At 38.8% G+C, this 16,596-nt stretch overlaps 1 protein-coding gene across 8 annotated transcripts in view; it reads left to right on the forward strand.

The window, feature by feature from the left end:
* Positions 1–16,596, forward strand: part of ACSS3 (acyl-CoA synthetase short chain family member 3) — a 99,438-nt gene that overhangs the window by 42,417 nt on the left and 40,425 nt on the right. For all 8 annotated transcript variants that reach the window (XR_012042988.1, XR_012042990.1, XR_012042995.1 and 5 more), the window contains one exon: positions 4,595–4,698. Coding sequence is in view for 3 of the 8 variants with exons in the window: in XM_072864466.1 (XP_072720567.1) it covers positions 4,595–4,698 (104 nt within the window). In the remaining 5 variants the exon portion in view is untranslated. The remainder of the gene's footprint in view (positions 1–4,594; positions 4,699–16,596) is intronic.

The following is a 16,596-nucleotide window of genomic DNA, read 5'->3' on the forward strand; positions in this document are numbered from 1 at the left end:
CAAGTACATTATGCAGTTCTGCCTGCTACCCTCTACTCTGTGCTGCTGTAGTTCATGTATGGCCATTCCCGTTAGAGTCCTGAGCTGTGTTTATGAAGAGCCTTTGCGGAGCTCCCCTTTACCCACGCTGTGAGAAGGAGCTGAGCTGCAGTTGTGTTCTATGTCTCTCTTGACTCTGTCACCCAAACCTCCAGTGCTTGGATTCTCATGACCAAGGTAAAATCTCTTCAGGGAGGAAAAGGAACAAATACATCAATGGAGAAAAATCAGAAGACCTGAAACTATTATATATTTATTTTACATGTTTAAGTGTCTGCAGTCTCCAGGTGCATTAAGAATTAGTAAGAGTTCTTTCCAGTTTAAGAAGTGCAAATGAACCTTCCTCACTGTCTTTTCAGGAAAAAAAGCTTATTTAACATGATGCAGATAAGAGTTTTTCTTTGCCAGAAAAAAACCTGGTGTATGCATTCCAGAATTAAAAACACTTCCATGATCTTGTAATTTGGAAAAGTGCAGCTCAGATTATTACCCATGTGAACACTTGTGCTTTTGGGAAGTGGTTTGGAGATGTGGTTTCTTTTGTGCTTGGAGTGACATCAAAATGTACATGCCGTATTGAACAATTTAGATTGCATCAGGGCCATTAGGGGCCTTGATCTGTCCCCTATATCAGGTGATACTTCAAGTCCACTCTGCTGGACTCTTGACTAGGGCCTAAAAGCTTGATTGCACGGAATTTTATGTTAGGAATGTAGGTTTTCAGAACAACATCTTAGGACGTATTTTTTAACAGAGAGGTTTTAAGATTTTTCTTCCCCATAAACTGCATTGCAGTGATAGATGATTGCAGTAACAGATGCATTGACATGCTTTGAAGTTTTAAGTGGACTGTTAAAAAATTGTTCAGAGTGGGACATTTTATAACCATTGCCATCTCTCTCTTGGTATACTGTTTGATAGGAGAAAACAGTTCCATAGTTCTTACGCTTTGTTAGGCTTGTGGCACTTTGCTCTTGTATGCTTTTTGATGGTTTTGTGCTGTAAATTTGCCAAAGAGCTAATCCCTCTCCTTCTCACAACATAAGGTTGCTCTTGAGCCTGCAGATTATTAAATATGATTAGTAAAACTGGCAATTCAGAAGAGAGTAATTCCAGTTTTGGCTCAGGGGATAACATGATGTCTTAACTTTAAGTTCTTGGTGTTTTAATAGCCCTGTTTTTAAAACGAGGACACTTAACAGAATTTTTCACCAGTTTCTAAAGTTAATGAACTCATAAATTGAATTTTTACATCATAGCTGAAATGTTGTGTTTAACATGCCTAATTACAGAACATTCCATATAATGTAAATTGAACAGTGCTTAACAGGAGTGCCCTGAATGTAAACATGAGTCTTAAAAGACTTCATAAAATACATATTTGTGGTTTTTACTTACACAATATTTTGTTCTCTTCTATCATAAACTTTTATCTGTTACAACTTCCAGTTAGCTATTAACTGTAATTATCAGCACTGGCTTGTGCTTTACAATAAAAGCATTCAGGTGCAAGATATTGATTGGGATCACACTCATTATAATCATTATCTTCTAATGTGGGAGATGTGCTCAGAAAGCAGTTTACCAAAATGATGTCGTGTATTTATGAGTACAGAAAACTATGGTTATTTTGGTGTGAAAGCTGCTTACACATTTGAGCCTCTGCCTTCTATTCCAAGAATGAACTCACTCCGACCCATCTTGGGGTGTTGGAAAGGAGGGTTGGTTGAATCACTGTTCTGAACTTAAGGAAGTTGAATTCTTTATCTGCATGTTCAAGTTCAACATGGTAACATTTTTCAAGATCTTCTGATGTTTTTAAGTTTGTAACTAGATACGCTATAAGTTGATTTTCATATATCAAAGTTATTATTATGGCTACCTCTATGATTGTTACTTCTGCTTAGTTCACGGATAAGACCATTCTCAGTTCCTTATATTTAACTGGTGTAGGGTCCCTACCTTGGTGATTGGAGTTCCCAATAACTTTTGCTTGTGGAAGTTTCTTTTCCTGTAGTCTAACTATGAATCTAAAAGACAATAAACTCAAAATAAACAAAATATTTTTGATCTCTAGGCCAAATATCACCGTGAAAAAAATGCTTTTCAATTTTAGGGCACATGGCTTATTGCACTTAATGACGTTTCATGCCATGTTCTACTTACGTTGTTTCCAGATGTAGCTTTGCTCTGTATATTCTCCTGCCTTGCATCTGCACAGCAAGCAGGTCACCAGTTCTTACACTGTGGGAGGCTGCCTTTTATGCTAGCAGGATGTACTTGTCCTCTGGAGAGGAATGGGGTACGAATATTCAAAGTATGCGTTTTGGCTTAGGCAGCCTTGCTATGGGAAGTCTGTGGTCTCTAGGTAAGAAGCCTTTGCTATTGAGAGGTCAATCTCTAGGTTCCTAGAGTTGACAAAATGTCACTGACATTGGTCTGGCTGTGGTAGAGCGTGCTGCAGTCCTAACAAGGGGATATTTTTGAGAAGTATTTTTAATCCCAGGGTGTGTTGTTGGGCCACATGAAGCTCCGTTCATATCTTAAAGAGGCATTCTGTCATGTCAGAAGCCTTGAGGATTGATGCAGTACTTTAGGTAGAGTGTCTCTGTAGTTTCTGTAGCGTGACAGGCTGTTCATGAAATGTTTAGTCACTTGTAGTGTGAGTATACCTGTGCACTTTCACTCGAAGAAAAAAAGAGGTTATTTGCTGGTAAACAGAGTTGTTCTGATGTGGAATCTGAATCTGTTTCCTTCTTATCTTTCCTCTCTTCCCTCAACCCTTTGAGGTTTTAAATTGCATCTCTGGGTAAAACGACAGTGCTGTCTTTGTTGGTCATACACCAAGTAGGGAGGATTTGGGAGAAGGAAGGCATGAGCACACCCTGTGCGGATACTACAGAAGGGAAGCAAGGTCTTTGGTCTGTAGCAATAGGGCATGCGTGCATGGCAGCTCTGCATTCAGAATTCACGTTATTCCTTGTGGCAGGATTGCTCCTGGTGGTTACAAAGAGGCATTAACTTGGCTGAAGCATTTCAGATTGCCACACCAGCCTTCCGGGGAAGGAAGTGCAGTTTTCCATTGTGATTTATCTGTAAAAGTAAAACAGAAATCTTATGTCTTAAATTTCTCCCTGGTTTAGATTTTATTTCCCAAATAGATGATTTCTGTTTCAAAATCTTGCTTAAATAGGAACATGTTTAAGTGCACAGCAAAATAAGAATGTCCAAAATGTCAGGCATTCCTGATTTCCTTTTTCTGAGATGCAGGAACATCCCTTCCAAGTTATAATGCAGTAATCTAATAGCTGTATCTATCGCTATCTTTTTAAACAGTAACTTAACAAAGTCTCCATACTGGAGCTTAGTCATGTGTTAGTTAGTGTTGCTCTTGGGCCTTGGATTTTTTTTGTCATTTTGGTTTTCATTTTGGTTTTGTTATGTAAAAAATAAACCTTACCCTTTTGAGTCTCTTCAAGGTAAATTACTTTCTTGTTCTTTGTGGATTGTAGAAGAAGCCTAGAGAACTAGTTCAGCGTAGACATATTTTTTTTGATAATAAGAGCCAAGTAAGATAAATAGCATGCATTGCTCTCAATGCTGTCACGACACAGACTAATGATAAAGTATTGAATGTAAATCAGCAGTTCATCTGAGTATAGTTGGCTGTTCATTTTCATCTCAATCATGAATCTGATTTCAAAGTTCTGTGTTTCTACCTGAAGAGGATTGCTTATTTGTTTGGTGGAGGTGTGAGGCAAGATTGTAAATGATTCTTCTCTTTAGCATTTTCTTATAGGTGACGTTGTCTGTCCAGTGTCATGAGTATTCGTGAGTTTATATGCAATTTAACAAGGCTTTAATTTCTTGTTAGGAAGTAAGAAGTGCAAAAAATCTGCTATGACATGAATAAAACTACTGTGCAAGTGTTAGACAGATCAAAACCTTAGCAGCATGCAGTACTGTACGGTTCTGAGTACTGCTCTAGTACAGCTCTAGCTTCTGAGTACGGATAATCCTATTTAAGAAAGCTACCATTGACATAGAGGATCTTATAATTTTAAACAGGGCGTGAAGTGAATTTGTAATGCTTAATGAAGGACCATAAAGTGTGACTAAACATCCAATAAAAGATTATGAAGTTAAAGACTATATGGGTTTAATACCCAGTTATATAGCACTAGCTAAATTAATGGTACAAACATTTGGTATTCCATTCTTATGTTTTGCCTAACAGATATCTACCTAGTTACTGTGTACAGAGCATTTAATTATTTTTTACTTCCGCTGACAGTTGCTTGCCACTGGTCTACCAGGGTCTTTGCATTCTGAAAATAAAGCTTCTTTTACATGATATTTTAAGTAGCATAAATTAATATTGCTAAGATTCTAATTTTTACTCAGTAGGATGGAGCAAAAAAGGAGTAAGAGTTCTCCCTCCCCTTTTCTCTTTTTCTCCTCCGGGAAACCAACCACAGGTGTTTATTGAATTTGTTTTCTTGTTTTCCTTTCCCCATCCAGATCAAGATACATACTTTTTTATTTTTATTTAAAGGTTCAGAACGTTATTTGTAGCTGGTGAGCGCTGTGATGTGGACACGCTACAATGGTCAAAACAGGTCTTCAAGGTACCTGTCTTGGACCACTGGTGGCAAACTGGTGAGTGTTTTAAAATACCATTTGTAAAATATGGTGAGGAGATATTTTCAGACTTGTTTCCTGAGTCTGCAGGTAGAACTGGTTTCTCTTTCCATGAACATTTAAATAGTCAGGACCAAGTGTGAAAATAAAAATTCAAGCAGGAATAAAGTTTTTTGGAAGTGGTCTGAAAAGTGCCTTCAGGATATATTTAAAACACAGCATGTTTAAAAGCTATATATATAAAAAAAAGGTATTTTCTGATGCCTGTGTTTAAAAAAAAAAAAAGAAGAAGAAAAAAAGTTTGCATCAGTATTTTTTCCAGGTGTAGTTTTATATTGTTTGCATATATGACTATTTTGTGACAGAAAATTTGGTATTTAGGGAAGCTTTCAGGTTTAAGTTAAGTTTTCTGCACATATATTTTGTGTAATTAAAAACAATCTGCAGCACAGAGTAGACTCCTTGGTCTTGTTTTGTATGGATCTCATCCAGCTTCTATTGATTATTTTGGAACGTCTCCCATTTATTTCACTGGAGGAGGATTAGATACTTAGACTGCAATGAAGGAATCAGAGTACCAATCAATGTGTAACTTTGCAAAAATCCCAGTTGAATTCTGGATTAAGGCTTGATCAAACATATCTCGTTATAACTATGGATTAATATATTTTTAAATTTCACTATTACGAGATCAGATTCGGATTTTGCTTCTTACACACATTATTGCTATTTAAACTAAGGAAGTGTATTACAAAAGCTCCCTCCTCCCCTCCCTCCTTTGCTCCCTTCCAAGAATGCTGCTTCTATTTTCTGTGCATCATTGTTTTGAGATGCAAATTTTCTCTGGTTTCTCTCTATATGGAGAAAAACATTTTGATTCCTCCGTGATGGGTCAGATAGCAGATATATAAGATTAGAATAAAAAGTGGAAAACTCTTTAGTTCATCTGTAATATATGTTATGTCATTAAATCAGTTGAGGAAGTTTGAAATGCATCATTTTTATTAAAAACCCCAACGATCATAGATAAATACTGAGCAAGTACTGGAAGATAGTAGTGTCATTTTTTATTTAATCTTGATTTAATCTGCTAATTAATTGATAAATATGAGGGATAAGACCTATATTTTGCTCACTTCTCTATGATCCTATGATCCTAATGTCTGTAGGCAAGAACAGGCCTCAGTGATGCAGAATGAGCAATTAACTGAAAAAGATTAAATGATTAAAAGATCAAATAATATCTTTGACTACCTACTGAACTGGCAGTAAGCAATATTACTGTATGTAATTTTGCGTGTTTTTTTTATCTATGTCTGTGCACATATACATATATATATATAATGGCCTATAGCTTTAGCGTGTATTTAGTGCAAAGGTTTAATGTTACTGTGTTCATTGGGATATATCTCAGGTAAGCATGTGGATGTAATTGTACCCATAATGTGTAGAGGTAAGACTCTGTTTGAGAGGCTTTTCAAAGAAGACCACGAGCCCAGCTCAGAGTATAGTACGTTTCTTGATTTTTATGTTTACAGTGTGCTCTTAAATTAAATTGTAGCATGACTTTAATGAGCTAAGGCCATTTCAAATACAGTGTTTGAGAGCTTTTAATAATTTGAATAGAATGAAGACCCATTTTTATTTCCAAGTGACTTCTATAGGAGTGTGTGCTGTTGAATATAAGCAAGGCCTTCAGTCTGAAGGAAAAAATTTACCAAGTCAGAGTTCCTATCAGAGAACTGAATTTCAAGGGATAGGGAGAAAGAAGAAAGGAAGAATCACAGAATCATTGGGGTTGATGAGGACCTCTTGAGGTCATCTAGTTCAGCCCCCCTGCTCAAGCAGGGTAACCTAGAGAGTTGCCCAGGATCCTGTCCAGTTTTGAGTATCTCTGTGGATGGGGATTCCACAACCTTTCTGGGCAGCCTGTGCCCGTGTTTGACCGCCCTCAAAGTAAAAACGTTTTTTCTTGTGCTCAGCTGGAATTTCCCGTGTTTCAGTTTGTGCCTATTGCCTCTTGTCCTGTCAGTGGGCACCACTGAGAAGTCTGTCTGCCTCTTCTTCATTCCCTCCCATCCAGTGTTTATACACCTTGATAGGATCTCCCCTGAGCCTTCTCCAGACTGAACAGTCCTAGCTCTCTCAGCCTCTCTCCATATAAAAGATGTCCTTTTCCTGACTGTTCACTGGATTCTCTCCAGTAGCTCCATCTCTTGTACTGGGGAACCCAGAACTGGCCCATCCAGACGTGGCCCCATCAGTGCTGAGTAGAGAGGAAGGATCATCTCCCTCAGCCTGCTGACAGCTTTCTTCCTTTTGCGGCCCAGGATGCTGTTGGCCTTGTTTGCTGCGAGGATGCGTTGCTACCTCATGGTCATCTTGCTGTCCACCAGGATCCTAAGGTCGTTCTCTGCAGATCCTTCTCTTTCCAGCTGGCTGGTCCCCAGTGTGTGGTGGAGTCTGGGGTTATTCCTCCCCAGATGCTGGACTTAGCATTTCCCTTTGTTGAACTTCATGAGGTTCCTGTTGACCCATTTCTCCAGCCTGTTGAGATGCCTCTGACAGGTAGCACACCCATCTCATATATCAGCTGCTCCTCCTAGTTTTACATCATTTGCAAACTTGCTGAGTGCATACTGTTTCCCATTGTCCAGATAATTAATGAAGAAATTGAATAGTATTGGCCTCAGTATCAACCCCACTATCAACCACCAATGATTTGCATCCAATGGGACTTTGTGCCACTGGTCAAAATCCTCAGGGCCTGGCAGTTCAGACAGTTCTCAGTCTACCTTGCTGTCCACTTATCTAACCCATACTTTGTCAGCTTATCTATGAGAACGTCATAAGAGGCAGTGTCAGAAGCTTTACTAAGGTGGAGGTAAACAGCATCCACTTCCTCCCTTCATCCACAAAGCTAGTCACCTCATTGTAGAAGGCAATCAGTTGATTAAGCATGACTTTCCCTTCATAAATCCATGCTGGCTACTCCTGATCACCTTCTTGTCCTTTGTGTGTTTGGAAATACTTTCCAGCATTAGTTGCTTCATCACCTTCCCTGGGACTGAGGTGAGGCTGACCAGCCTGTAGTTCCCTGGATCTTCCTTCTTGCCTTTCTTGAAGAGAGGACTGACATTTGCTCTATTCAAGTCTTCAAGAACCTCTCCCAGTCGCCATGACCCTTGCAAGGTAATCAAGAGTGACACTGCAGTGACGTCAGCCAGCTCCCTCAGCACTCATGGGTGCAACTCATGAGGCCCCATGGACTTATGTATGTCCAGTTTGTTTAAGTGCTCCCTAACCTGGTCCTCTTCCACCAAGTGTAAGTCTTCCTTGCTCCAGACTCCCTCTGGTCTCAGGGGTCTGGTAATCCTGAAAGGCAATCTTACCAGTAAAGACTGAGGTGAAGAAGGCATTCAGTACCTCAGCCTTTTCTGTGACCTTTGCCACCAGATCCCCTGTCCTGTTCAGCAGTGGGCTCATGTTTTCCCTGCTCTTCCTTTTGCTGTTTATGTACTTGTAGAATCCTTTCTTGTTGCCCTTCATGTCCTTTGCCAGATTCCACTTCAGGTGAGCCTTGGCTTTCCTGACCCCATCCCTGCACAACTGGATGGCATCTTTATACTCCTTCTGGGTCATCTGCCCCTACTTCCACCTCTTGTACGCTTTCGATGTCTGAGTTCAATCCGGAGCTCCTTGCTCATCCATTCAGGCCTCCTGCCCTTGATTTCCTATTTGTCAGGATGGACTTCTCTTGAGCTTGGAGGAAGTGATCCTTGAATATCAACCAGCTCTCCTGGAACTCTGTTCTGTCTGTATCCCATGGGATTCTTCTAAGCAGATCTCTGAAGAGAGTCTGCTGTCCTGAAATCCAGGGTTGTGGTCTTGCTTTTGCCTTGCTCCCTCTTTTCAGAATACTTAACTCCACTGTCTCACGGTCATTGCAGCCAAGGCTGCTTCTGACCATTTCTTCCTTGTTTGTAAGTATGAGGTCCAGCAGAGCACCTTTCCTTATTGGCTCCACGATCACCTTTGTCAGGAAGTTGTCATCCATGTACTGCATAAATTGGATTGCTTGTGCCCTGCTGTGTTGTCCTTCCAGAAGATATCAGAGTGGTTAAAGTCCCCCATCAGTCCAAGGGCCTGTGAATGTGAGACTTCTTCCATTTGTTTGAAGAAGGCCTCATCTACAGTCCTTGTGCTGCTCAGGAGGTCTCCAGCAGATACTCACTACAACAGCATGAATGTTGGTCTGCCTGCTGGTCTTCACCCATAAGTTCTTGGCTGGCTCCTGACCTGACCTCTAACAAGGCAGAGCCCCACTCACGTGAAGTGCAACACCCCCTCCTTGCCTCCCAGGCATAGGAAAAAGTGCTTAATAGAATACAAGCTAATAAACTAGATTTGTATAACTTCTAAAATAGAGAATGGTCAGGTCTAGTAAGTGAGATGAAATAGAAATGCTTCTCCCCACACTGTCCTGTGTTTCTGAACTTCCCTTGAGATTAACATGCTCAAATGCTCAGTGGGAAGAAGTGGATCCTCCTGCCTCTGAAAGCCTTCGCTTGTTCCGGAGCACAGCAGCCAGGGCAGCACATGAAAGCAGCCTTCCCTTCTGCTGTTCAGTCACCTCTTTTTTAGCAGAATACAAAACGTATCCTGTTAACTGTGAAAAAACAAGCAGTTATGCCACATTCAGCTGTGTCTGTCACTTGGTAAAATATTGTTGAAAGTGGATTTCTGTGCTGGAAAAGCCTTTTCAATCCAACAGTACTGGATTTCCGTACACTAGGTTAAAGCTGTAAGGTGCTGAATATGAAGTATTTTACAGAGTAGATAACTGGCTGTTTCACTTCATATTAGAAATATTCAAGGTTAGTGACTGGTTACAGAATACAGGACCCAAAAATTCAGAAATAACAATTTTCCGAACTATCTCTAAAATAAAAAATCACAACTAAAAACACAGAATAAAAAAATCCTGATCAATTCTACCAGGAAGAGGTCAAGACATTTTATGTAGCGCTAATAAGTTTTTAAAATGGAATTTTTTAATAACAAAATTCAATTCAAAATAACAAAACTATTATATTTTATGAATTACCTTTTTTGTAATTAAATTGCAGCTGAAGTTATAAATTGCTGTTTTGTTATGCCCAAGATTGAAAGCTTCTGACGTACTTCTAGATATGAAAACGCTTTTGACCTTTGATAATCTGGCAAATCGTTACTTATTCCCCAATTTGATATTTGTCTGCATTTTTTCAAAACGAGAGCATTGCAAAACTGTGAGAAATGTTGGCATCTTAATTTTACCTGAATACTGTAGATCTGCAGTTACGTCTTAGTCGTTGACTCTTCCAACTGAGGCTAAGCAGAAGATGGAGGAGGAGGGCAATCCAGTATCTGGGTAATTAGTGTTTCTTGTATGATGGGGTAATTTCTATTCCCTTGTTTATGACTGAGAAAAGGAGGGAAGAGATCAGCTTTGTAGAGATGAGAAGCAACTGAGTCGTTATTTGGAGATGGAAATGAGTATAAGGGAAGGGAAACAAAAGGCTGACAAACAAATGTATTATAAAATAAAAAGGCAGGGTGAAACACTTGCTTCTTCAGGTTTAGTAAGGTATCTTCAAAGCTCTTGGCCCCTTTACCATATATTGAAACTAGAAATAAATGACTATGGACAAAGAAATGTAGGTGGATTATCTTTCATTCTGTCTTTGGAAGATTTATGGAGTATATGAAATCACTGTGAGTTGAAACAGTACTTTGAAACAGAAGAATGCTTTCATTAGGGGACTTTCAAGCAGTTACACCTGGAAAGCCTGATTGATTAAAACTTTGATTTGTTTCAATACGCCTTCATCAATAATGCTTATTTTAAATGTTAATATTTGTGTTAAAAGTATAGTAAGTATGTCTTACAAGCTGTGAAATGTATGTCATGGGATCAATGAGCAGCAAGTAGGATTTGTGGCAATAAGGACTGATAAGCACTTGCTGCTTTCTTTGGAGACATGGCAATGGATGAAAGAATGGTACTTTCAGATCCTGTGCTCGTCTGTACATGGAGAGAGGATAATCTTGTTTTGTATTTGTGCAGGTGTTTAGTTTTTGCTTATTTATACAAAATGACACTTAGCATTTAAATAGCAATTTTCATCTTCAAAGTAATTGTGCAAACACAAGCAAATTAATTCTTTTAACACCCCTGTGAAGTAAGTACAGTTATTCCAGTCTTGCAGACATTAAATTGAGAAAGACAAGTATCTTGTCCCATGCTATCCAGGAAGTCATTGCAAATTCAGTTTTAGAAAACAGAGCTTTTCTTGCTCAGAGATAAATTTTCTTGTCATATTTACACGTTTTGTGATATTTTGCCTGAAAGGGAACAGGAATGCACATTTTGGACCTTGTTCTGTCTCTGTAGTTATTCTTTAAGGAAATGATACAGTAGCTCTGCTTCAGTACTCCAGGTAAGTATATCACAGGGCACCTGGAGAAATCTGTTTGAAATAGCCTAAACAGTGTTTGGGATGTATCTGCTGTGTCACATCCTTGGGAGAGGCCTCAATACACAAAGAAATGTGAGTTTGGGTTACCTTGTTTTTGGAGCTAGCTTTGAATTCTAGAAAGAAAAAAGAGTAACAGCAATGAGGATTTGAAGAGCTGTGGAAGCATGAAGGCTCTGAAAGCTTGTGTTAAACATCCTCAACTGCTTTCATGTTAGCTATTCAGTATTTTATAGTAAAAAGAAATAAAATGAAACTCTACCGCATCATTTTTGACATTTTAGAAAAAAGTTAACAAGTCAGATTTCTGTTTCTTCATAAGTATAGGATGTAAAGAGGTTTTTTTCTCTTGATATTTCTAAATAGAAATGTTTTGAGACTCTTGTCTTTGAGGATGTATAGGAAAATTCAGATGAAACAACTGAAACTGAAAATTCAGTGATAAAATTTGACATGCATAAAATCTCACTCAAGAGACATGTTTCCTTGCAACTTTTTGGTCATGTACTATGGGAATCAAAGTTACAGAGCATGCAAGTGTAGGAGGTTCAAATTGGAGATACCGCTATGTCCTGAGTGTCAGCTCACTAGCAGGCAGAACTATGAGAAGATTGTGCACGTTTTCTTTTTTCATGGAAATAAGCTGCCTTATCCAGTAAGGAATGGGTGCCTGCAGCATCCATTAGGACAAAAATTACATAGTGCTTGCTACATTATAGTTGCTGAAAAAGAAGGTTATAATACGCACACATTGTAATGAGATCTTGGATACTCTGAGACACAGTGTGATAAAATTTACTGGTAGGAATTCCCCAGGTTCTGTAGCACAATTAATTAATGTACTCTATCACTTTTAAAATTGTTCTTGTTCCTCCTCTATGTCTTACCTCTAAAACATGCAGCTGCTACCTTGGTAATATTTTTATTAGGACATGACTATTATTATGTAATTCCACATAGGAGTAATGGTTATACAGATCTTTTATTAGGGCTGTACAAACAATACAACTGTATCATTGAATTCAATGTAAAAAATATGAATCAGTTAAGTGTATTCACTGTAATATATTTCAATGAACTACTTCCTACCACAATCATGTATGGGGAAGAGTTTATTAATGTGGTCTCCAAGCAGCATGACGTGGTCCCCAGTCTTCAGTTTCCACTGTGTTGGCTTGGCAACATTGTGCAGAATCTTCTCGTGGGTGGAAAGGATGGATTTTGCAACTGAATTCTGTTAGCTAATCTTTCCAGGTTCCCACTACAGAACTGCTCTTTAGGTGAATTACCTTGCCAATCTAGACCTCCATCTGCCCACATTTGACAATTGGATTCCAGATTTTATTCTTCAGTCATCTTCTGCTTTGCCCCATTCAAAACCGTGCAGATCAGTCCAGTGCATTCCTTAATATCATGCATTTCAGTCCAGTGCATTCCTTTAATACGGTGAAATTTTCAGATCAAGAGGCAGCAAGAAAGGTAAACTAAACAAAGGGTAGCTGTTTAATTTGCAGCAAAAGAGTAAATTCTTAGAAATGTTATTTTGAGTGCCAGAAATTCAGTTCTGGAGTTATTGAGCCCAAGCATCTGAAGCTGAGTTGAAAGAAATGAAACAGATTTCTTCCAAAGTCCAGGCTATGGGTTTAGGTTATCAGGTGGTGCCTCATTGTAAATGCAGTTCATGCTTTTTAAAGACGTGTGTATCCTGTCAAGACTAGGATCATATTTTTTTAGTGGAAGCTGATATTCTGCGGAACACATCTTCAGAAGTGGGAATTACTCTGCAGAAGCTTCTGTAGCCCTGAATTACAGAGTCCTCTGAGCATAATTTTCTGGATAACTGAACTTATAACAGGTATTCACGTAGAGGAAGAAGAGAAAAGTGGTCATTTGTCATGTCTCTACCTTGGGGCTTGCATTCTGTCCTTTATGGACATAAAGATTGTTTCAGCCATTGTTCGTTGCTTAGTAATCAGACTTGTGCAGATGTGGACTGCGTGTCATTAGTTACAGTAGCTTGTCATTCCTTCAATGTCATGCTAAGACACTCAGTTCAAACGGGTTTTTGGTTATCCTTATTGGAGGAGAGAGAGGAGGAAATTTTCTTAGGGGCCACGGGCATTGCCAAGGCAGAGACTGACCTTTCAGTAGTGTGTGGCTGTCTCATTCTGTACTGTGGCCTTTACCATTAGCTTCAGAGAAAGGGAAAAGAACAGAATTGTATGTATTTTTTTCTTTGTCTGTCTGGTCAACCTGTGTAAAAATCAAGGAGCTCTTTCCTAACCCGTCCTGATGATTGGCTTCTCTCTTGAAGTTGGAGTATTGATAGCTCTTGCAATTCTTATCTTATGATAATTTCACATAACTAAAAGGAGTGACATGGATTTAAATTAGGATTTGACACTCTTGTTTTCTAATGAGCCAAGTAATTTAGGCTAAATTGCTTTGGGGGAGCCAACCAGTCTCTTAAAACTGTGAAGAGCAGTTAGTGCCTCTCTGTCCCAGTATTCCAGTGATTTTACCACTCGGATGTGGAGGAAGAGTGGGGAAACCTGCCCCTCCTCAGCATGGGGTGTCGGAGCCCTCAGTCTGTGTGTACATCCCAGAAGTGTGCTGTAATTGCAGACACAAAATTCCCTCAGCCTCGCTCTCCTTCCACCCCACCTTTTTTGTTGTTGTTGTTGTTGTTGAATGTGTTTCATTATGATATAAGCTACTTGGGCCTTTATAATGGGCAGTCACATGGAACATTAGAATTACAGAAGTTTCTTAAATGAGCCTTTATTTGGAAATGTGGTAAAATTGCTTACTTGTGAAAACCTTACCTCAGAGCACCCCGTTTCCAGGCGGGTAGAGAAGGGAGTTAAGCGTTGAAGACTGCTGGTACTCAGAACCAGGCATTTCATTAGGGCTATACGAACTACACAACTGTATCAGGTGTAATCCTTGAATTCAGGTGTAATCCTTGTTAATCTAATGCTAAAATATTGTGTCTCTGCTCATGCTGACAGAGTGTAGCATCTTAATCATGTATGATTTGTGGCATGCTTTAGTAAAATGGGTGACGTAGCTTCCCTGGTTGCGTTGCCCTCTGTCGCGTTTCAGTCTTAGTCTTCTATACTCATCTGCCAGTCTTGAATTTTCATGAGTTTTCTCTGTGCAATCCATGTGAAATGGTTTCTCCTTCAGAAATTTAGGCCGTTACCTGCTTAGCTGAGAAATATTTTTTACAGAAATGTCTTGTTCATGACTATGTACTGCTTGTGTGTTTGTTGGACATCCAAGAATGTATGTCTGGATTATATACATATTCTCTAAGGTGTTTTTACCTTGAATGAATCATTACAGCTGCATAGGTTTATTATGGTCTTTAGTGCTGGTCACTGTCTCCCCCATTTCACGAAGTGAAGTGAATTTCTCCTCCAAATATGTTTCTCTCTTGAGTGTTATTTCAGATGCACATTTCACATAGCTTTCAGTTCTCCCGTGCATTTTGGGAAATGCACCACGTTGCAAAGGTGGCCCTGGTTCAGAGATGGCAGGAGTGTTGTGGCTTGAAAAAAAGACTGATCCCTTTTGTTTTTATTTATGGAATTGATTACAGTTAAGGCATGGTTAAGTCAGTAAACATACTAGGTCCTTCTAGTAAGAAAAAAGCATTCTTTAAATAGCTGGGAAGGTTCTCTTTTCCTCCTGGCTGTTCTCTTTTTTTCTTCCCACTGGTCAGCACCTCCTCTGTGTTGATACAAATTCAGTATCAGCTGTGCCGTAGCCACTCTGTCTCATTTGTGCTGACATTTTCTAACTTAGAATTGATAGAAAGTATGTATTAAGCTTTTCTGTTCCCATTTGACTTCTGTTTCTCGGTGCTTATTAATCAATCTTTTCTGATTTGTCTTTCCACATGCAGCCAGGGACATGCATTAAAATGAAGTATTAAAAATGTTTTCCTCCTTTTTAAAATTTCATTGATGTGGTTTAGATGGTTGAAAATAAAAGAACTGTAAAGCAGTCGTAAGTTACGGAGTTCAGCCATGAATGATGTTTAGTGTGCACTGATAGGCAAATGAAGAAGAAAAAGAGGGGACACCTTTAGGAATGAGTATGTTAAATAAGAATAATGCACTCATCTGCCTGAAGGAGACAAGCTGTGACAGCACCTCCAGTTTGTATGTGTGTGAAGATGTTACAGGTTGCTGATCTCATTCCTGTCGCATGGCAACTGCTTTTTCTGTTGCTCAGAGAATAAAGTCCTCATTAGTGTAAAGTAGATGATTTTCCTGATGATTTAAGAACAGGAAAGCTAGTAGTAAGCTGCATAGATCTAGTGCATGGAAGGAATGATCCTTTGCAGGACTTAAGGCTGCCCAGTGAAGGTAGAAAGAGAGAGAACAGGAATTTCTAAGACATCAGATCCTGATACGGAAAAAAATATTTGAATTGCACAGTAGTAATTTTATCTGTCTTTTCCATCTTGGCAGTATTACTATGCATACAATATATCAAGATTCCCCCAAATGATTAAACGGTAAATGGTTAGCACTGAGATGTGTAATTACTTTTTATAATCTCCATTTATCTCTTAGTATTTCATCATGCATCATTATGATGTTACAGTAGGAGGAAAATAAAAATGGGAAATTCATTTTTAGTCTGAAAATATATTATATTTGTATTGCCCGACTTAATGCATCTTTAAACATGCCATCTGACATCTTCAAAATATGACCAAAAAGCTTTCTATTCTCCTCTGATTATCTTGGCTGTCATTTTGCTGTAGGCAACTTGTAAGATGTACGCTATGAATTACCATTTGGAGGCAAAGGAGCCTGGTATACTTACAAAACAAATGCATAAACTTCTGGTGCTTTATGACTAGCTTGCCCGTTCATGATAACTGAACATATTTCCTTCTTTGGTTTTCATATTTGTTGTGGCCCAACAACCTTTAACTAAGATAATTAGAACTTCTTTAACAGTTACATTTTGTACATTTATTCTGGAGATTTTATTTGTATGTGCTTTGAAATCTTCAGAGGCCTTGTGTATATGTATGATACCACAAACAGCACAGTTTGTAAATACGTTCTGTGCTTGGATAGGATTGTGAAAGGGAGCCTTGGGGCAATTTTAATGGTTTTGGGGGTTGATTTTGTTTTTAAATGAGTGGATTGAATATAGCAATAGAACTGTTATACAAGAAGTATTTGGCCTTCACAAGTGTAATATGTATTCATGGTAATAGATGCATTATGACTACAAGTGCTTTGAAGCATTTAGAAAATACTTGAAGAATTGCTGGTTTCTCTTCTGATGTTAAATTCTAAGAATAAGCATGGAAACTCAGACACTTTCAGAAAATACGTTACTTTGTAAACAAAATGGATTTTATTTTGAG

This window comes from Ciconia boyciana, chromosome 1 (genome assembly GCF_034638445.1).
Source record: "Ciconia boyciana chromosome 1, ASM3463844v1, whole genome shotgun sequence".
NCBI classification, from domain to species: domain Eukaryota; kingdom Metazoa; phylum Chordata; class Aves; order Ciconiiformes; family Ciconiidae; genus Ciconia; species Ciconia boyciana.